The sequence below is a fragment of the Pezoporus wallicus genome, unplaced genomic scaffold (genome assembly GCF_028554395.1).
Source record: "Pezoporus wallicus isolate ANWC-B61680 ecotype Strahan unplaced genomic scaffold, APGP_CSIRO_Pwel_v1 contig_4816, whole genome shotgun sequence".
Lineage (NCBI taxonomy): Eukaryota > Metazoa > Chordata > Aves > Psittaciformes > Psittacidae > Pezoporus > Pezoporus wallicus.
This window is the reverse complement of record NW_026640990.1, coordinates 3,273,555-3,294,817: the sequence shown is the minus strand read 5'-3', so window position 1 is coordinate 3,294,817 and position 21,263 is coordinate 3,273,555. Positions and strand designations below refer to the sequence as shown.

At 41.8% G+C, this 21,263-nt stretch overlaps 1 protein-coding gene across 2 annotated transcripts; it reads right to left on the bottom strand.

Moving 5' to 3' along the window:
- Positions 1 to 255: 255 nt before the first annotated feature.
- LOC130605806 (protein NDNF-like) lies at positions 256 to 8,998 on the bottom strand. Of its 2 annotated transcripts, none has more exons than XM_057421576.1 (4): positions 8,523 to 8,998; positions 6,196 to 6,391; positions 3,280 to 3,413; positions 256 to 2,285 (listed from the first exon to the last, which is right to left on the bottom strand). In XM_057421576.1, the coding sequence occupies exons 2-4, from the start codon at positions 6,381 to 6,383 to the stop codon at positions 934 to 936; spliced, it is 1,674 nt and encodes a 557-aa protein (XP_057277559.1). In that variant the 5' UTR covers positions 6,384 to 6,391; positions 8,523 to 8,998; the 3' UTR covers positions 256 to 933. The 2 variants fall into 2 exon arrangements, with proteins under 2 accessions (XP_057277559.1, XP_057277560.1); XM_057421577.1 differs by lacking the exon at positions 8,523 to 8,998 and adding an exon at positions 8,240 to 8,360.
- Between the last annotated feature and the right edge of the window lie 12,265 nt (positions 8,999 to 21,263).

Below are 21,263 nucleotides of genomic sequence, written 5' to 3'. Positions count from 1 at the left end.
TTTTACTACAAATATTTTCCTTCTATGATATTTAATACAAAACCACATTTAATTTTTACTAAAGCAATTCATTCATTGATAAAGGCTGGGTTAAGGATTAAAAAGTGAGTATATTACACTCAGGAGTCACTCAGTAATAGATCTGGGTTTGATATCAGAGACTATGGATAAAAACCTCATTTCTGTGGCCTGATTCCTTACATGCTACTTTCCTCAATGGACAACAGCATAGCAGTGTGTATATTTCTCAGGAAAGCTGGATCCAGAGCTAGTTCCTGGGCTGAATGTTGTCTGTTTCTAAACAACCACATTTTCTCTATGGAAATGAAAGCCAAGCAAGCATGCAGGTGATAGAGGAAGATGTATTTCAGCCTGCTTTACTGAAGGCGTGGAGCTCTATACCAGTTCCATTCCTTTTCATTAATTTCTTTTTTGTCTCCATCCATGTTCAAGCAGTGGGGAAGTTCAGCTTCTCAAAAGCAGCTTGACTGTGGTGTCACTCAGTTCCTCATTAGCAGATGCAGTTACAAAAGGTAGAAAACTCTCTGGGACTTTAAAATAATGATGTGTGCTTCTTGAGACGCATTTCCCGTCACTTCTGTATTGGATTTCAGAAGCTTTTTAGGTAACCAATCCATTTCTCATGAGTGTCATTGTGGGTGTTTTATTTCCATGTGCACAGAATTGTCTTGCAGGTCTGTTTTCAATGTCTGAATGAGTCAGCTGAGAGGAAAAAAAAAAACTTAAACAGGAAAGAAGATGCAGAAGTAAGCATAATAATCTAGACAAACAAGAGGTTTCCTCCTTAGAATCTCACAGCTTTAAATCTTTTGCGTGTCAGCATAATTTAAACTGCACAAGCTATGGCATTGATTGGCATATATTTTGATAATAGTCTTCATTCATTCACTGCAAAACATTTCTTTAAAACCTTCAACATTTTTTTCTGGTCTTCACAATTTTGCTGTGATATCTGATGGGGAAGCCAGATGGCCCAAAGAGATATACATCAAACAGGTAAAGGGTCCCTGCATCCAGCCCTTTGATGGTCTCTGTGGTGACAGCTCGCTGAAGATTTATATCATAGAAATGCTTGCACAGCACTTTCTCTGACTTGGGTCGAGATTCAGGCCCAGAGCACCTGTCCGCGCTCTGCAGTTCCGTCCAGACCTGATGTTCTTCAATCCTTTTCTTGTACACACAGTACTTGCTCTTCTCTTGTGTTCCTAGCCAGGCAATAGTGACAGAGTTGCAGGTCCTCAGTTTACTGAAGGACTTGATTTTTAAGCTGTCTGGAAGAAGTGGGAATAAGGGCTTGTGGGAATGGGTTGACACCTGTACTTTCACAGAAGAGTTAAGCTCCTCTGTGGAACTAAGCTGCACCAAATATGTGTCCAGCAGCTTTCCCTTCAGTGAGAAATACCTCAGCCCTGAGATGTTTTCCGATGCCACTGATTTACCATTCTTAATTATCTGAACCCGTATTTGGCCACGACACAACTGAAAGGTGAATTGTATTTTCTTGTGCCTTGCCTGGTACTGCAAGCTGTAGAATTTCTGCTTTTTCCCATCTAGGACAACCTGAATCATTTTCCCATCTTTCAGCTCCCTCACCTTAGGTTCAGGTTCTTCCAGGGTTCTTGCAAATGTCCCAGTGTAAGCAGCACTGGCGTTTGTGAGGAGATTGACAACAAAAACATCAAAGTAATACTGGGTGCTGGGGCTGAGATTGGGCACTGTGTAAGTGTTCTTGGTACCCATGCATATCTGCCTGACTTCCCCACTACTCACTTTGTTGATGATGCTCAATTCGCTTTTGGACAATATCATCACCTGCTGCGGTTCAAGAAGATACGGAGAGAGAGACAAAGCTAATGTAGGTGGCAGTTTCATTCCAGAGGATCTGATTGCTGTCTCAGCAGCACATAAGCTCTTATAGTTGTGCTTTTCATTAACCAGAAGACAGTACTGAATGTTATCTCTATGTTGCAAGACAGAGGGACTGTGTTTCCAGGTTAGAGTCACAGTTGTATGCCCAATGCCAATAACATCTATCCTTGGATCCATTGGAAGTTCTGGATAGAGGTGCCCAGATGTTGTGTCAGTTGTTAAGTACACAGTAATGTGCGTGTCTCGCTCAGTGGATAAGAACTCTAGCATATAAAGGGCAGAATGAGAAGACATACCCATGTAAGTCTCTACAGAATTTCCTTTATAGTTAAAAATCGTGGTCACCATGCTTGGAGCCTGCTGAAACATTGAGACCTCTTGTGTGCCATGATCACCTGCAGGCAAAAAGCAGACTTGTAGCTTTTTTTTTAAACAGATGTGAAATGAAGCACACTGCATAGCTTCTATTGTTCATATGTCAGGGAACATCATATTTTCTTCTTGAAGACAATTATAACTAAAAATTCTTTTTGCTACTAGCAATTTATTAAAATAAAAATTGAATAGCTTTTATTTTAGCAGTGCAGTTGTAGAATTCTGTTTTCAAAAGGACAATAATTATAAAACCACAACTTGCAAAAGCTTGACTTGCATTGTCCCTGATGTCCCTATAATTTTCTTCTTCCAATGGCTGTCTCTTCATGTACTTTACTTCAAGGAGACTCATACTTTCTGTGAAAGGGGGTTGCTTTGGTTTAGTTTTGTGTCATCATCTCTTGTGAAGAAGGAAAACTTATCACTTCAAAGGAACGTATTTGAACTCCTCAGTAAGGTGTACCTGCCTGACAGGTAAGAACTTGTTAAGGGTAGCTTTCAGATTTTAGTTTGAAAAGTTAATTCAAAAAATCATGAAAGAGAATGGAATTTCCTTTTAGGCTAAAGGCAGCTTAATGCCCAGTGCCATGGTAGATAGCATTCCAAAAAAAATAAACAGCCAAATCTTCTCTGCATTGCTGTAGGGAGCAAAATGATAGGTTGAAGTGGCCTGAGCCACAGAAAAAGAGCTGAGGTAGCAAAGGGAAGTCTGGGCCAGTACAAACGGTTTATGAAGCTGATCTGTTTTTGTGGAGCCCTGAAGACACAGGGTTTCTCCCAAATATTAATTTTAGACTTTGGCATTTAATCCTTAATTTACTTGACTCGACTGCAAAATCCCATGGGCCCCCCATGCTTTACTCATGGAGACAGAGATGTCCTCTTCAGCCCATGTCAGTTCACAGGAGAAGAAAGCATGAGTTGTTTAAGCTTTCAGGGAATTTCCTGTAACACAACTCCTTAAGAATAGCTTACGCTTTCTTTGTCTCTCCTTAGGCAGACTGAAGGTCTTACCTCGTTCTGCTTTTCCAAGGAAACTTGCTGAAGCCTTGTGCACAAGTATGCTCCATTCGATGGGAACATCACAGGGGGTCACGGTTATTGTGAAAGGTTCAAGAGCTCTGCCTTCCTCCAAAGCAAAGTAATACCTGTAAATGTAGATTAAAACCAGAGGGAAAGTGTTAGGAAATTCAAGTCTACTTGAGACTCCTTGGAATCAGCCATTCTGGTGTGGGTCACTCCACTGTAGGTAGAAATTACTTGTCACTTGAGGTTCATCAACACAAGGGGATGATGAATGTCTGAAATCTTCAACTGTGGGAAGAATACTTAGTGTGGGCTTTCTTCTAATCCATAAATATTTGCTGAAATATTTATCCACTTGCCATAGGCAATATTTTTCCCACTTTAAGATATATTATTGTATTCCAGAGGGACCTTGACATGCTTGTAAAGTGGGCTGATGCCAGCCTTATGAAGTTTAACCATGACAAGTGCAAGGTCCTACACCTGGGTCGGAGCAATCCCAGGCACAGCTACAGGTTGGGCAGAGAAGAGATTCAGAGCAGCCATGCAGAGAAGGACTTGGGGGTGTTGGTCGATGAGAAAATGAACATGAGCCAGCTTCAGTGTGCGCTTGCAGCCCAGAAAGCCAACCGTATCCTGGGCTGCATCAAAAGGAGCGTGACCAGCAGGTCAAAGGAGGTGATCCTGCCCCTCTACTCTGCTCTCATGAGACCTCACCTGGAATATTATGTGCAGTTCTGGTGTCCTCAACATACAAAGGACATGGAAGTGTTGGAACAAGTCCAGAGGAGGGCCACGAGGATGATCAGGGGACTGGAGCACCTCCCGTATGAAGACAGGGTGAGGAAGTTGGGGCTGTTCAGCCTGGAGAAGAGAAGGCTGCGTGGAGACCTCATAGCAGCCTTCCAGTATCTGAAGGGGGCCTATAGGGATGCTGGGAATGGACTCTTCATTAGTGACTGTAGTGATATGACAAGGGGTAACGGGTTCAAACTGAAGCAGGGGAAGTTTAGATTGGATATAAAGAAGAAGGTATTTACTGTAAGGGTGGTGAGGCACTGGAATGGGTTGCCCAGGGAGGTTGTGAATGCTCCATCCCTGGCAGTGTTCAAGGCCAGGTTGGATGAAGCCTCGGGTGACATGGTTTAGTGTGAGGTGTCCCTGCCCATGACAGGGGGGTTGGAACTACATGATCTTAAGGTCCTTTCCAACCCTAACAATTCTATGATTCTATATATTATATATATTATTTCAGTACTTACCTGGTTATTTTGGATGGTGGATATGATTAAACTGTATACCTTTTAGATAACTACCAGCTGGCTAACTCTGGGGAATTTGGTGTGCTTTTCCCCAGGATTTCCTCACTGGAGTTCAGTGAAACCTCTTAGAGCCTATCTTCCCTCATATGTGCTTACATACTTGGATCTTCCTGGGTATCAGATAAAGTGGGTGTAACAGAATGGTTTTAGCCAGTCCTGAACATTATCAGACATCAATGGAAGTTTTGGAACGGGCCAGTCCTAAACTACTTGCCTTCATGACAGAAGCTGCTGCGTGTAAGCAGTACAAAGCGACATCTGTCTACTCTTAGGTTTTGATTCCAGCCTCCTGCCTCATTCCTTTGGTTTTCTGTTTATTTCTGTTGTTTTGGTGTATGTGGACTGTATACAGACACAGAAATGTTTCCACTTGTGTCACTCACTCTGCAGTTAAATGAAGGCAATTCAAGGGGTTTTATTCGGTAGTGAGACAAGCCTAGTCATTATGGACAGATCACGTGAGCCTTGAGGTCTGGCTTACTTTCAGGGTATGGCTACTGGGCCACAGTCAAGCTTCACTGGAAACATTTTCACATTCTTGAGTCTTTTACTTTAAGCCCAAACTTGTCATCTCTGGGTTTCCTGTTTGGGTGGCTCTGGGGTTCATAAAGGTCCTTACCTGATCATGCTAAACTGAAGGGGGTTTGGCTTCCTGATTTCAATCTTAATGTTATGCCACAAGAGCACAGTGAAATTAACTTTTCTTTGAGATTTCAATACTCACTTTCTTTTAACAAGGAGAGCTCCTGGTTTTGCTCTGGTGAGCATTGTCACATTATATAACATGTGTCATGTTCTGGTTTCTTTCTGCGCAATGCATATCAAGACTGAACCATCTGGCTCACCCTCTACTCCATGGCCACTCCACTTGGGTGTGGATCTGTACATGTTGGTCACTGTCCAAAACGGAGTCTGATTAAACCACTTGAAGTGTGTGTCTTCCCAAACAAGCAAATTGGTCTTTGCTACCCAAGATGCAGTGCCAGTTGTAATATCTGGATCATCTACATATCTAGATATGGCAGAAAACATTGTAGGTATTTTGGGGAAGTGAAGAATCTGCGGAATGTCTGCATGCAAAACTCTTTTGATTTTAGCAAGCTTTAGTGCCATTCAACTAAACACTTCCAGCATACAGGACATTGGCAGATGTTTTTTAGTAAGAAGCCTGGGCAGATATTCTACTGATTTTGGGGATAGTTAATTTGCTAGGTAAAATTACTGTATTTTACAGTGAACGTATAACTACTGATATGTCTGCAGTTCTGAAGCCAGGCTGTTTGTGATACAACTGTTTACTGCTGGAGCCCACCCACTTTGTGTCAGCTCTGCTACTGCTCTGACAAACACCATAAAAAGCTGCCTGAAATGCGTACATGCACCTAAACTTCATCTCAGAGGCTCGTTCCAGATTCTGGGCAATGGGATGACGCTTAAGCATGACAGCAGTGGAGAATTTCTCTGGAAATTCAGTGTACACCGATAGAGCTTTGCACGTGCAGAGCAATTCTTGTACTGGTAGCATGCAGCTATCAGTGTCATAAGAAGTATCTGAGACTAGAAGTGATTGATTTGATCTTACCTCTTAGGTATGTCCTTCAGCAGGTGAACTGTAGTTTCCTTACCATCAGCCAGTATCAGGGAGTGGTAGAAATTGAAGAGATTGGTGTTGAAGCTCTGGTGGGAACTGGTGGTGGGTGCTTTTATGGAATGACACAAACAAGCCACCATGAGAAGGTGGAGAGGCTGATAAAACCAGAACCAGGACATCTTCAGTACTGCAAAGTGAAATGGCAAAAGTGAATGGAAACGGCTGACTGGGAAGCAGTGAAAATAATCAGTGACCCTCTCTTTCTGTTCTTTTCTTGCTACGAATCATAATTACAGCAAGCCAGACACTCAAACAGTGCCGGTCTTCAGTTTGCCAAATTGCTTGAAGTTTGCAAAGAAACATTTCTTAAAGAATTTCTCTGCGAAAATTTGATGTCATAAGCTTCTATGAAGTTTTTTATTACAGAGAGATATAGTCAATATAGCACAAGTGCAATATTACATGACAGTTATAAAATTACTTTCACTGCTAACAAAATGAGTGAAGAATTAAATTTAAAATATTTTTCCTAGCTTATAATGTTGAATTACAAACAAATTTGCTAAATTTCAAGGCTGGGTTATTTGTAATGGAACTGTCACTTTCAGACTCAAAGGAGGTCACTATATCCCAAACACTGCTTCTGCTGTTCTGTCAGAGATTATTTATTTTTTTTTCATCCATTGTGACTGTAGGTATGCATAGAGAGGGGGATCAACATAACTTACTCAGAGCAGTGTAAGATACTGTTTGGTGAAAAATGGAGAATCTTGGATAAGAATCCCTAAACTGATATTTAGGATATTTTAAGCTCTTCTTCTCATGTAAAAGAAGACTTTATTGCTGTAGGGCAGCTGGATAAATCATTTAGAGGTTTTTGTTTTGCCTTTCCCACCTGCATCACTTCCAGCCCATCTAAACATTTGCTGCTCACTGAAACTACAGCAGCTCTATTGTATTCACTCTGTTAAGAGATATTTTATTTAAAAAAGCATGTATGCCCCTTCCTTTTGACAGGAGGTTTTATTATTAGCTTTGTATCTATGAAGGAAATGTACAGTCTCAAAAATCATCTCTGTCATTACATCTACCATCACAGCTGTCATTATTTAAACTGCTGTGTACTTTGCACAGAGCTACACAATAGTTAGGACAGTTAGGACAAGAAATTTTCACAGTACACTACTATGTGAGATTATTTATTATCCTTACAACTTTTTTGTCTGCCACATCTAGTTCCAGAAAGCGAGTAAGGTGCAAAAGTAGAAAGGCGAGAAGAAAGGCATAGACGTTTAACACAGGTGCCAAGCTGTAGCTCAGGGATTTGGAAAGCAGAGGGAGCTCTGTGAGCAAGATCCTTTTTTTGAGGAAAAAGTAGCTCATGGCATCTTACAAGCAGCAAGCAGTAAAGATCCTGTTTAAATCTGATTATTGGTTAATGATAGAGGAGAACATTAAAGACAAAGTCTCAATCCTTTGTAAGTTTTATTCGTTTCTGAGCTCAGCCCTTTCCTCATTATGCCTGCAAATGTGCAGAAGATCTTAGGTAGTCAAAATATCTACAATTCAGCAGATCTGCTGTCCATAACAATTGAAGTGATTTTATAAAAGGACCAGTTCTTTTATAAATATTTCAAACATGTACATTTAAACATAGCATTGAATACATCTGAAGATTTTGCTTACAAGATTTGTTTTCATCTGTGATTCCCAAAGTAAATCACATCTTTAGTATCAGGGAGATTATTATTGAAATTAGCGCTACCAGGTTATCTAAGTCTCAATACTTGACATCCTAATAAAGTTAAGATATTATCTTCCTCATTGTAATGTTTTTATCCCCTGGCTAAATGCAAGATTAAACAACCATCTGAACAAGTTGAAAGAATAGTTAACATTACTATATCAATTCCATTTTTAATGTTCTTCTAAAAGAGCTTTACTTACAACTCTGAGTCACTTTGCCACTTTGTTATTTTTGTAGTCTAATTACAGCTTACAGATTCAAAATATAACCCCAAATATTTTGTTTTACCTTTGACAGTGGAATCTGAGTTGCTCCGTGCTTCAGAGAGGATTCAAAAAAAAAAAAAAAAAGCCTTTCTGCTGCTTAAATGACAGGATCTTGCAAACCGCGCTGATATCACAGCTGCTCAGCTTTTCTTGACCAGGAAAACAAACAAGCCAAGCAAGCAACCAACCTATAATCAGCTTATCCCAAAGAGAACATCATCCTAAAGGCTGATTTCACTCAATTACACAAACAGTTTACTCTCAGACACTTGGAAATATGCTACATAAAAAAAAGCTGTGCTTACCTATTGTATTCCTGGCCAGATGATACCCAGACTGCTCTCTTTCTTTGCTGAAAAAGTATGAAATAAAACAACATAGACTTTTCAGATCTCTGTAGGCAGATGAAAACCAAAACTGTGCAACCAGTTTAACAGGACAGAACTGATTTTTCCATATGGCTCCTGAGCAGACATAGTGACTAAAATGCTTACAGCTTTTCAAGAAAAGAAAAGAAAACAGAAAAAAAACCAACCCAACAACACAGAGTTTTGGTATTATCTTATGTTGGGTGTTTTAAAAGGGTATTTTAAACTTGTGTAAATTTGAAAACTTCAAAGTCCTGATTTCTGCCTTTTCAGTTCTAGAGTTCCTTGTGGAGGGCTGTGAAGCAGGTTCAAGTGTGCTGCCTCCAGACAGCAGGACTTTATTCCTGCACAGAGTGTCAGCCAGACTGTTAGAGCAGCCTAATCCCAGTGGTGGCTGGCCAGAGAGCAGGTCTTTGACAGAAATGCGCAGAAAGGAGGAGGGGGTGAGATGGAAAGAGCAAACACTGTTAACCCTTGTTTGCCCTTAATACGAACCAGCCAGGGGCACACTAGTCTCCTCCAGAAAACTAGTGCTGCATTAGCAGCTTGATGGCCCTTCCATGGAGCCATGAGATCTCCTCACTCACAGCATTGCAGAAGTTTCTGGTAGTTTCAGGTGTATTGTGTTTCTGGTGTGTCTTTTATGGTCCAACAGGTGCTGGCTGGCTTACAGAAAGACGGAAAGGCTGAAAAGCTGCAAAGGAGGGAATGCTCGGCATTTTTTAAGCAGACTGGAATTAGTGACTTTTTGAAGACTGACAGGAACCTACTGAATAGAGCTGAGCAGATTTCTTGGCTTGCAGAGGCTGTGTAAGAAAGAAACTCCAAAAGCGTATGGGCTGGGGCAGTATTTCTGGTGTGAATGTATTGTGGTTGAGGGAGCAGGCACGAAAAGTGTGCATGGGAAATGGCTCACAGCAAGTGCAAACAATTGGGGTTACAAAGCAGTTGTAATAAGCCATGGTCCTGAAAAGGCCTGCTCCTGCTGAATGAGAATGGTGTATGGCCAGGGTTCATGTGCTGCTTGTACTTCTTGGCCTGAGATGTCATGAAAGAAGCCCTGAGATCATCCCTGTTGCGATGTCTACTCAGCCTCAAGTCTGCTTAGAAAGGCAAGCCCCAGAAAGCTGCATGAGCTTCTATTCAGATACTTTGCAGGGGGCAAAGACAGAGTATGTGAGAGAGGCTGGGCTTTTAACAAGAGTCTCTTGTTCAGTGTTTGAGTGAATTGCAGTATCCCGTTGCTGTTGTCTCCCTGAATTTGGAGATGTATTATGTAAGATTTCCTGAGGTGAAAAGCTTGCTAAGAAGAGGGGCAGGTGAGGAAGAAGTAGAAAGAGGCTTCAACAGATTCTACATAGCGGATTTTAATGAAAATGTAAATTTTCTCCTCAGCTAATGTAATGAGGAGAAATATTTGCACTGTTTCTCTCATTGCAGAAGATGGCAGGAGTAATTATGATTTTGTTCACCAAACACCTGCTAAAAATGTTTGCAGGAAAGCTTTGCTGAGCAATTGGGCTTTTTAAAAATGGACAGTGTGTGGGAGCTTTGATACAGGCACTGTACGGTCACAGTGTTGGCACTGTGAGGATAGGAAGGGACACTGCAAGATGTTTGCCTGACAACTAGGGAAAGTAGGGTAGTAAGCAAATAGGGTCTTTCAGCTAAACTGTCATTCTGGTGTGAAGTCCAGAACAGGTAGTGTCTGAGTAACAGACATAGAAACTAATGAAAATATAAGCACCTAGCCAAAAGCAAACGATTCTCCTAATAGAAGAGAAGCATGAGAAAAAGTGCTGTAAAGTCCAGTAAATTCCCAGAGCAGGCCTGGATGGAAGGAAATGTAGGGCGGAAGAGGATGCTTCCAAAATGTGTACTAAAACCAGGGCATGAGAGAAAAGATATTGGTGGTAACACAAGTGCAGGGACTACAGTGTGATTTTCTGAGATTTGGAGGGATCTGTGGGTGGAAGTAAGCAGTGTTGTAAAGTAGATCTTTGGCTAGGGCTCAGGAGCAGATGTCACTCGTGTTTGGTAAAATCCCTAGTCAATATGGACACAGTGGACACATTTTTTAGAGAATGGATGTACTCAGTGCCTCATTCTCCCTGAAACTCTCCACTGACATCAAGACAAGCCATTTCCCAGGGCATAATTCAGCTAATTCAGCTTCTAGGGAAGGCAACGGGAGTCTTTCTGTTGGCCATCATTTCAGTTACATTACTCCAAATGTTTGGAGAAGCACTCTGTCTCCTGCTGAGTAAACTATGAGCAAGGCTGTCAGGTGAAAGAGGCTGACAAGATGGTTTAAGTATGGAAGTAGTCCAGTTCTTCTCACAATAGTTTGTCACATACTTCCCACTTGTGTGTTTACAGGCTTTGCTGGAGCAGGATGCTTGTTCATAAATTTAGAGTTCCACTGAAGTAGTATCAAAGGAAAAAACAATATTCTCTATGGAGCAAGTTAAGAGCTAAATTCATGACTCATATAGCTTGAATGAACTCACTGGAGTTACAACAGGGATATATCAAACCCTCGGTTTGGCACAAAATTGATACAGCAGACTTTTCACTAGAAAACTGTAATCTGTAATGAATAGGCTCTGCTGCACTTCAGAGCTCAGTCAGTGACTTCAGGAGATATTACTTTTGTCCCAGCCCTGCTGGCCATCAACACCTTTCATAAATGCAAGAGATGACCACCTTTGTCACTAGAGGTTTGGTTTATATTCTGTTATGTAGTTGCTCTGCTAAAAGATCAGTAAGTCTGAAAACAAAGGAGCTTTGTTGAAATGGCAGCAAGAAGTCAAACCATCAAGGATTTAGCTTGAAGCTCTCTAAGACAATTCAGATATGTGTTCTTCTGGAACTGCAGTCCCAGTTTCTGTATTCAGGTGAGGGATTCTGCAAGTCAGAGGAGCATTCCATGGTCCTGACAGCACTCCTGACAGCACAGTGTCCCACAGCACTCCCTGCCTGCAGCATTTGGCTGCTCCTTTCACAGCATGCCTTACAAAAAGATGCTCCGAGTGCCTCTATGAGCTGTGCAGCTGGTCCTGGCTTGCCCCACACAGTTCTCCGATAACTGTATCACACTGCTTTGTACTTGGTAGGGGGGATGCAAAAAGTTGACCACATTTCTGATGAGGCAGTTCCCCTGACCTGGCAACCTTGAGATGGTCAGGTCACCTTCATCAAGAAATTGTATCTATGTGAAGGGCGAAGAGAGCTCCAGTCCCTCCGATTAGTATGACACATAAGAGAGCAGTAACAGCACTGCGCAGTCTTCCCATCCACCATCCAGCTGGATCAGGCCCTGGCTGTAACTGCAATTACTCAAACACAGACAACTTTCCTGCACTCCCAGCCCTGCCCAGGGAGTTCTGGCCCATGAAACTCTGTAAGCACATTAAAAATGCATGGGGAAACAGAAATATAATCTTTCAGTTATGAGGCAAGTCATATTCTGCTTTTCTGTCTTTTACACATGCACACTTATATCATATGAATAACTGAATTGAAATTGTTAATCTTTCTGCCTGCAAAATACCTTCTTAACTAACTAGCTTTTATAAACTATCTTCATAGCCCTGGGTGGAAGTGGCTATGGATGTTTGACATCTTGAAAATGTGTTCCATGTCAGATCTGCAGGGGGAATTACAGCATCCAAATACTTTTTGTATTTTTCATGGCTGTAAGTTACAATATTTTCCTCTTGGCAAAAGAATCTAACTTCTGACTTGTCCTTATGTCTATGAGAAGGTGGGAGTAGATTTCTGTAAAAATCCTCTCCCAAATGGAGTGATTGAATCGTTTCTTGACAGCAACTGGAGCTAGTTGTCCTTGAGAAGTTCACATACTTCTGGTTAGTATTACTGCGAAAAAAAACCATCTTCTTAGACACACAGCTGGGCTCCAGAAAGAATCACACTTTCCTTTGAAGCTGTGAAAGACAAGTCTAAGCTAAATTCTGGCACTTAAAACCTATTGAGGGTACCGTAGTGGGGCAGCTGCTTCTATTTCTTCCAGGTTTTGTCAAATCCTGGCAATGCACAAGCACTCAAAGGACTGTCTGATAAGAAAAGCCCTAGTCTGTTCCTATTCAGAGGCATTAATAAGCAGGAGAGACAGCGAATTGCTTATAAGTCCAAAGCAGACTTGAAATTTTCCTGCGGCATATATTCAGGTGAGAGTATAGGAATAGGTTGTTTTGGAAGCTGGTGGTTGTCCTGGCAGCACTTATTGGTTTTATAGGGTAAAAAGTCAGTGGTCTTCTACATTTTGGATCCATAGCCCCAGGTATGGCATGTCTATGCTGAGAAGTTCTCCAGGGAATTATTGTGGTATTTGCTATATCTACTAAAATTACATGAGTTTCTTGCTTAGCAGTCCCTCTCCATGATCAGACACTGGCACCTTTACACTTAAAGATTACCTTTCTTTCATGCTGTTGAAATTAAAGATAGACTTGAAGGGTCTTCTAGCAATCAACAATGTAGAGACATTATGGACACATGAGCACCTTTCACTATTTCTGTATTCCATATTTTTAAGAATTAAGAAGTCTGTCAAGAAATAATAGATGTGATGTAGGGGAGATTTCCTGTGCAAAGCTCTGATCTCGTGGGTTATAAGTGATTGCTTCTGAGGTTAATATATTGAACTTACAGGAAAATTAATTTTTTTTAATGACAGATTTTTTTTCCTCCATAAGTGTACTTTCAGTACAACAGAACATTCAGTGCAACAGAAGAATCTTCAAGTCCCCAGCCAGGAGACAGTATTACACTAACAGCTTCTTTATGAATTAAAGAGGAAAACATATTGAAGGTCCTGAGCTGCTATTTTCATTTCCTTTTCCTTTTACTATACCCCTAGGCTTTCAGGATTTTAGGTTAAGTCCTGTTAAAAAATGCCTTAGAAAACACCTACAAAATTCCCTCCAAGGCATCAAAGCAGCATAACAGTTTAGGCAGGTATGGAGCAATAAGGTGAGGTTTTCAGCTTAATTAAAAGTTATTGATTATCTCAGTTAAGAAAGTCCCAGAAAGGAAAGAAGTGGCATTGTGTGTAATCAGTGTGCCATTTTAGTAGTGTAATCCTATATTTTGGTTTTAGCTACAGTGTTGCTTGTTTCATATGCCAAATGATTAAGCTCATATAAGCAGAATTAATCCACCCTGGTGGACAAGCATCCAAGTGTTTCTTACGGTGGAAGTTCTCAAGTGCCAGTTTAACTCCTTTCAGTGACAAGTTAGGGGAAGGGAATGCTGAGCAGCCAGACTTGCTTGTGAAATTCCATGCATCTGGAGAGAGACTCTCTGATCCTGTGCTACTCTGTAAGCTTTTTAAAAACACCCTCAATCTTATCAAGAGGCCTTTCATCTTGAGGATGCTGGTTTCACTTACAGCATTTCATTTTCCTCTTGGGCTCCTTGGAGCCCTCCTTCCTTCACATACCCAGGGGAATCTGCAAGCAACCAAAATTTCCACCTACAGTGCTGAACAATTTCTCAGAAGGATGTGATTATCGGTACTTGGTTTCTTTGTCCCCATGGACTGCAGCAGTTTGCTCCCAGGAGTTTTATACTGTAAATTGCCTTTTACAGTACTGGAAAGCAGCCTGCATTTTATTTCCTGTCCAGACCTCCTCTTTGGAGGCCAGCAGAGAAGGAGTTAACCACTGTCCTCTTTTTTGCCTTTGCTGGCTGGAGTCACTGGCATCCCATCTGGTCCAGGCTGTCCATAGCTCTTCCCAGCATTCTCTGGGGAAGGCACTGTAATATCCAGGAATTTTAACAATCCTAAACAGATTGGGGGCCACATATGGAGTAAAATGATTAGATTATAAGAAATCCAATCACATTTGCTCCCCCAGCCTTATCTTTTTAAGCATTTGGGATCAGGCTTTCTGCTCAATTACAAATATTTTACGTGCAACAGAGATGAAGTTATTATGTTTGCCTCTCCAACTTCTCCCCAGAGGAATAATATCCATTTTAATCTTTGATTGTAGGAATTTTATGAATAAGTTATCATTACATCCAATAAAATCTTCCACTTTTGTCATAAATTGTCACAGTGACTTGCTGTTCATGATTGTAGAGAAGAAGGAATACAAAACATGGTCATGCATACGTATACAGAAGGGGAAAAGTAATCTCTGTGCTTTGTTTATTCCACCTTGTTTATTCTAATATGCTTTGTTGGTTTGGTTTTTTTTCTGTTCCATTAAAAAGAACTGGATAATTCATGAGAAAACTTAACAGTAAGAGTTTATTTCTGTGGAAAAAAAAAAAAGCCAAAATCATTTATTGAGCAAATCCCTACAAATATTGAGTGTAAGTATAAAAATTAAGAGAAAATCATGACGCTCATCCTCCAGCCATCTCATCCTGCATCTCTTGATATCACCCTCCCTTGTGATACAGAACATCCCCTCCTGTGATTTTCAGCCATGAAATCCTGCTGAGTTCTGTAGGAACTCAGTAAGAAATGGCCCCTGGCCAAGTGGTAAAATAAATGAGGCCACTGTCAGGAATAAATCTGAAAAGCTGGGCAACACAAGAGCTAATCTAACGTCAGAAACAGTATTTTAACACAGACCAAGTCTGACACATAAGTAGCTGTTCCTACAGAACAATCCTACAGGATGTTCCTACAGAACATCCCCTCCTGTGATTTTCAGCCATGAAATCCTGCCCCCTCTTCCAGCACCTCTGAGTGAGCCCAGACCAGCAAGCAACAATTCATTTTGATATGGAGTTTTTGTACAAGAACATCTTTGGTTTTGAATTTTGAATTTATTTAGGCATTGAGCAAAGTCCCCAGAAGTGGTAGAAGAGAATGGAGGTAGGCTGGATTATGTCTTCAACTGTATGGAAAGCTGCCTTCACACCCACATGGGCACCTCCAGACCAGTCTGTTGCCTGCTCTCTACACTCCTCTGTTGTGGTCTTTCATGATCCCAACACCTGGAGTGCTGTGCCTGCTCCACCCATTCCCTCAGCCTACTTACTCCCTTCTGATTATCCTCTACTCTCTGATCTTTACATGGGATTGGTAAAAGCACACACCAATGGGCAGAGATACAGGTCCTTGTATAGTTGCAGAGGGCCTTGGAAAATGACCCACAAGGCTTCTTGTCCAGAGACAAGCCTAAAAGGTTCCCTTAGAGAATCCTCTTAGTGGAAATACAGAGCTAGCTGATCTGGTTCTTCTCATATTCCTTCCCACAGACCACAGGTTTTGCCTGGGGTGAATTTTCCACTTAGAAAATTTTATTATAAAAATTGTCTTGCTAATTCTTCTCCTGATGTCTTGGATAAGATGTTAAATCCTCAAGCACCCCCCGAAGGAAACAGTCTGCCAGGCTGCTGAAAGCAGGGATTGCTGTACTATGACAGCCTAATAACTGCAGAATGCTTTATCTTGTCTTTGGCACTGGTCTGCAGCAAGAATCTTAGCGGGAGCTGGAAAAGCTTTCCTGTGGCATAGTAGCACACCTAAGAGCAGTGATTAACAGCAGTGACTGGAGGCAGATAATGCTTCAGGGTGTCTGAAAATCACACTGCTGATTTAAAAAAAAATCAAAACACTCTGCTGAAGGACTGATCTAAATTTAGAAGCTATTTTATAGACTCATTAATTTTTCAAGGGGGAAGATAAATGACTGGCTTGAGAAGAGCTCAGAATATGAGCTATTTACACTTAATTTATAAGTGATGAACTTGAAAGCTGATACTTTATGGTACTTGTATCATTTCATAATGAAATGGAATGAATCTCTCTGTTTCTACACTGGATCTGGCATAGCATTAACACCTACACTTCCAGGCTGTTTCTAACAGCAGTGACTGAGCACTGCTCAGCCCTTGGGTGGAAGAAGGGTTTCCTTTGCAATATTCTCAGCTCATTTTCCTTGTGTTCCTTTTTTCCTTTGAGTGTTTGGTCCTCACATTCTACAGATAGCAGCTTATCCATTGGATCCTCAGCATGGTCTGGGTAGAAGCTGTGTCACTGTCCTGACTCCAGAACCATGTGGCTTCATCTCCATCCCTGAGGAAAAGACTGCCAAATCACCCTTTGAGGCTTCTGCAGCTCCAGGGGGAACTAGGGAAAACCAGAAGAGCTCCAAATTCATTCTGGGGAATTACATGAGCTATCTGCGGCAAGGATAAGAGATACTGCCCTTTCTGAGCCTCTGCTGTATTCATGTGACTCCTAGTCCCCACGGGCAAGTTCCTAGACACAGGGACAGGCCTCTGGAAAGTCCTTATGACAGGAGAAAAAGCAGTGATGGCACTGCAAAGGCAGGACCGCAGAGGATTTGGGGAAATTCCACCATTTACACGGTGCTCACTAGGACTGGGTTTGCACTGATTCAAAGGCAAATGTATGCAAAGAAATTTCAACCACAAATTCAGGTGGGACTCATTCGGTATTCTCCCTTCATTGACACAGCTACTTATGTGTCAGACTTGGTCTGTGTTAAAATACTGTTTCTGACGTTAGATTAGCTCTTGTGTTGCCCAGCTTTTCAGATTTATTCCTGACAGTGGCCTCATTTATTTTACCACTTGGCCAGGGGCCATTTCTTACTGAGTCTTGTCCTTAGGTTCCAGCATGAAATATAATTTCACCACCTTGTTAGAGCTCCCCACCAGTGCACAGCTTTCCAGGAAGCAGCTCAGAGTGGGCCTACTTCTGCACGGGGTGGTCTCAGAAGCCTGTTCCATAAGTGGTGGCCCACACTGCCAGTCCCACTCACTGACGACCCCTTGGTTTCTTGCTCCCAAGTCCAGTTTTCTTTTGGGTGTTCTGGTAATGTAATGCCAAACCATTTCAGGCTGAAGTTTTCTCAAGGGCCTGAAGAACATGTTGTCAAAGAGGAACAATCATCAGAAATTCTTGAGCTTTCCTTCTCTATCTGTGAGCTTCTGTAAACTTAATTTAATGCCTCGTTGTTGGTTCCCTGCATGGAATTCTTTTGGGTTGAGTCAGACTTGATTCTAATTCATGTCTGTCGAATATTAGGATGGACACTAAGAATAAGTTACCTAATGTCGTGATGTTCCCAGATCCTTGGCATCTGTACGTGCATCTGGATTGCATGTCAATTTATGCTTTTTCCTACTTTCCTTGAGCAGTGATTAGAAACTGTTGGTTTGTAAAACAGGTTATCTATCAGCACGGCCTACTTTGTGCAATAGGGTGCAAAACCATTTGGTTTTGACATTTACAGCGCTGAATGCTTCATGTGGAGGGTTCCTCAATGTTTGTGTACTGTTTCTCCCCCAGGCTGTTAGGAACTTAGGAACTCATTTTTCTGTCTGTTGTGTTGCACACAACTCAGGAGAGTGAGGGGGGAGCTGGGGGCTATGTCTGACCCTTCCACATAGGAAAAAACAGATTTAATTCTTCTGAAGACGCAGGACTAGGACTGGGACTGGGCCAAGGGCGAGATGTTCCTGTCACAGAAAGGGCTACCCTAGAAGGAAGCGATAGTGCCAGTCAGCTGTAGGAGAAAAAAATCAAGATATGATGTGTCACAGGGTAAATAGCAGGCAACTGTTGAATTTGTGAAGGCAGAAAGGAGCAGAGTGTCAGGAGGTGTTTAATTCTCCCAGCAGATGCTGTGTTTGGAGGAGTCATAAGGCAGGGTCAGGAAATGTCTCTTCCCGAGATCAGCTCCCTGCTTCTCTTCAAATTCAATTAGGTGCAAAGCAATAGGTATGCTGCTCCAGATGGCAAGGGCAGCACAGGAGCAGTATCTTCTCCTTCTGCCATAAAGAGGAGCAGAAGGGAAGAGAGGGAACCTGCTGTCTGAGGAGCAAAGGGAATGAGTTGATGAATAGAGAGCCAGGAGGTCAGGGAGAGGAGGGAGCAGGAACCACCACCCCATTTTAGCTACAGGTCATTGCCTCTAAAGGCTAGGTGCTGGTGGGTGGGGTGAGCATTTTTACAGTGCAGGCTTATCAGAATTTTTTGGCTGGAGCAACTTGAGTGAATGTGTGATGTGTTTTATTAGCTTCCACAACCTGGAACTACACAGGCCAAAGAATAAAAACACGTCCCCCCTCACCTGGCTTCTGGGGTGATTTTGTCTGACACATGATATCCCAGATTTATATCCTAGATTTATAATCCCTATTTATGCTAATAAATCCCCTTTTCACAGGGGAATATGGGAAGAATCAGATAAGTGGAACTTATGACAAAACACAAGCAACTGCTGGGAAACCAGACGTTGATAAATGTCTGCTCTGGGAGAATACCTTTCTAGGTAAAACTGCTCCTAGCACTATTGTCAGGGAAATAACAGTCAATTCCTAAAGGAATTAATCTCTTCATAATCTCCTCTGATGAGTATCTTTATCGTACTAGCTGAGTGATTGCACTGCTGCCAGCAGGGGACTTCTGTTAATTGATTAAAAATGTTTTTTTCACTGCAGTATGCACCTAACTCATTTATATGATGAAGGGAAAAAGCCTGATAAAGCATCTTGGCTCAGAGAAAGATGCTAAAAGAGAGCTGGGGAGAAAGGTGGAGAAAGAAAGTAGATTTTCCTCAAAGAATCTACTTTGAAATACAAAGCAGGTTTTCAGAGAAATGCTTTCAAAGGAATAATGTCTCATTACAAGACCACAAGTAAATTAAATCCACCTTCACACTCCAACATGCCAATCTGGTACAGCCATAGAAGGAAGCTAAACTAGAGAATGCACATTGCACTCATATGAAGATGTGAAATCTAACAGGCAGCTAAAGAAAGTCAGCAGCCTAGATGATCAAGACAAATGAGACATTGTTTGGGCCAAGCTGGCTTTGTTCCTGGGTTTCAGAAGCCCACACATGAGCTCTCTGAACTTTAGAGCAGATGATCAAGCTAGCTCCATTGTGCTCTGATGAGCAAGCCAAAAATATCTTTCCAAATTTTGGGGTTTCAGTTTTGTTTTTTTTTTAATATAAATGTCATGCCTTTACACAGTGAAGTCTTTTTTCCTTTCTTCACAAGAGTAAAAGTGCTCAAGGGTCTCAATCTGCAAGCATTACTCATGAATTATTAACAAGTCTTCTCCTGCCAGTGAAGTTATGCATGGGGGTGAGTGGTTACAAAACTGAGTCTTTGGCCCAGAGAACCCATTCTGGCTTAGAAAGGTGCTAAGAGTGTGCTTGTAATTGCACGGTTTAAAAAGCCAATTAAAAAATGATTAATGATGCAAACAGCACAGTTTAACCACAGGTAGGCCCCCTGTCTTTGAGACAGAAGCCCCCCACAACTTCATCATCTCTATATAGCTAATGCACAAAAGAGGCTGAAAAATCTGGCAGTTTGACCACATAGTTTCCACTTATTAAAATGAAATGTGTGTAACCTTTTCTCCAAGCTGCTTTGAGAGTATCTACCTATTAACTTTCCACATAAGAGATTTCCCTGAGATTTTCCACTTCTCAGAAAACCCTTTTCCATGTTGGCAGCTCCTGCAAGAGGATCCGAGACTGCAGTTACTTTCATTATCCAGAAAGCCTGAGGGATGTAAGTGCACACTGTATATTGCGATACAGTGGAGAAGTGCCAGGCCCGTTATGCTGGGTCACAACCATCAGGCCACTCATAACATTGGGGTGTTCTGGGTAGCCCCACAATAGGAGCATGCTGAGCATTCTCACAGAGGCTTAGCATGGCCCTGGAGAACAGCTTTGTTCTTGGCTGGAGGTGTCTAAAGGCTACGCAAAGGGATCACAGGTGCAGATTATATTAATGCTCAGAGAAAGAGATTGCTATGATACCTTAATGGAAAACCTGCCCCCTCTGAGCTCCTCACCATAAACAATACTGGAAAGAGGTTTCTGGTGGCAAAGGCTGGCTCAGTAGTCTTAACTTACCTCCCTGACTGCCCCTGCTAAACAACAGCCTGCGCTCTGCTGATGTGTCCACACTACTTCCAGCTAAATAGGGAGAAAAAAGAATGGAAGCTGGTAAGAAACAGTTCAGAAGCTTCTCTTTCCTTGTAGGATAGGTTGAATGTCAAATGTGTTTTGCAAGGAATGCTAAGAGCCTTCTCTGGAAGTAGAGGATAAAACTTTCTCCTGAAAAAAGGAAAAAAACTCTTTTTCCTGAAAAGTTGGTGAATTCTCTGTGAAGTCACCAACCCTTGCCAAGCTGCTGCAGACCCAGAGCTCAGTTTCTTTCAGGGTCTTTTAGCTGATGTAGTCCAAGCACTTACGAGGGATGTGCCCTTATTTTATTACACAAGCAACAATTTATATAAGCATTTAAGTACGCAGAAGCTCCAAACTGTACATGCTGTTAAGATTCTCTTATAGACGTCCTCTATCTAATTAAAATCTGTTTTAGCTTTTATTGATGGTGGTGTTTTGTTTGGTTAAATAAGAAAAATCTACTTTCTGTTAGATGCCCTCCCCAGGATTTTCCTTCCATGAGCAATGGGGATAACATAATATTCACTGGTCAAAACAGAGGAAGGCAAGTCACATGTGGAACCTTGCTGGTTACATTTACTTTGAGCCCTCTCTCTTACTCTTCCACTTTCCTATTCTCTCTACATGGTCCCACTCCAATTAATTTCCTTTTATACCCATCACTGGGAGACTTCGCACTGAGTTGAGTGTGAGCAGGCCCTGTGCCTGGCAAGTGAGAGCATACCCC

Coding starts and splice junctions, on each gene's coding strand:
- LOC130605806 (XM_057421576.1), bottom strand. CDS start 6,383: ATGTCCTGGTTCTGGTTTTATCAGCCTCTCCACCTTCTCATGGTGGCT. Junction 3,414..6,195: donor CTGAAGGACATACCTAAGAG/GTAAGATCAAAT, acceptor CTACATTTACAG/GTATTACTTTGCTTTGGAGG. Junction 2,286..3,279: donor CCTTGGAAAAGCAGAACGAG/GTAAGACCTTCA, acceptor TTTTGCCTGCAG/GTGATCATGGCACACAAGAG.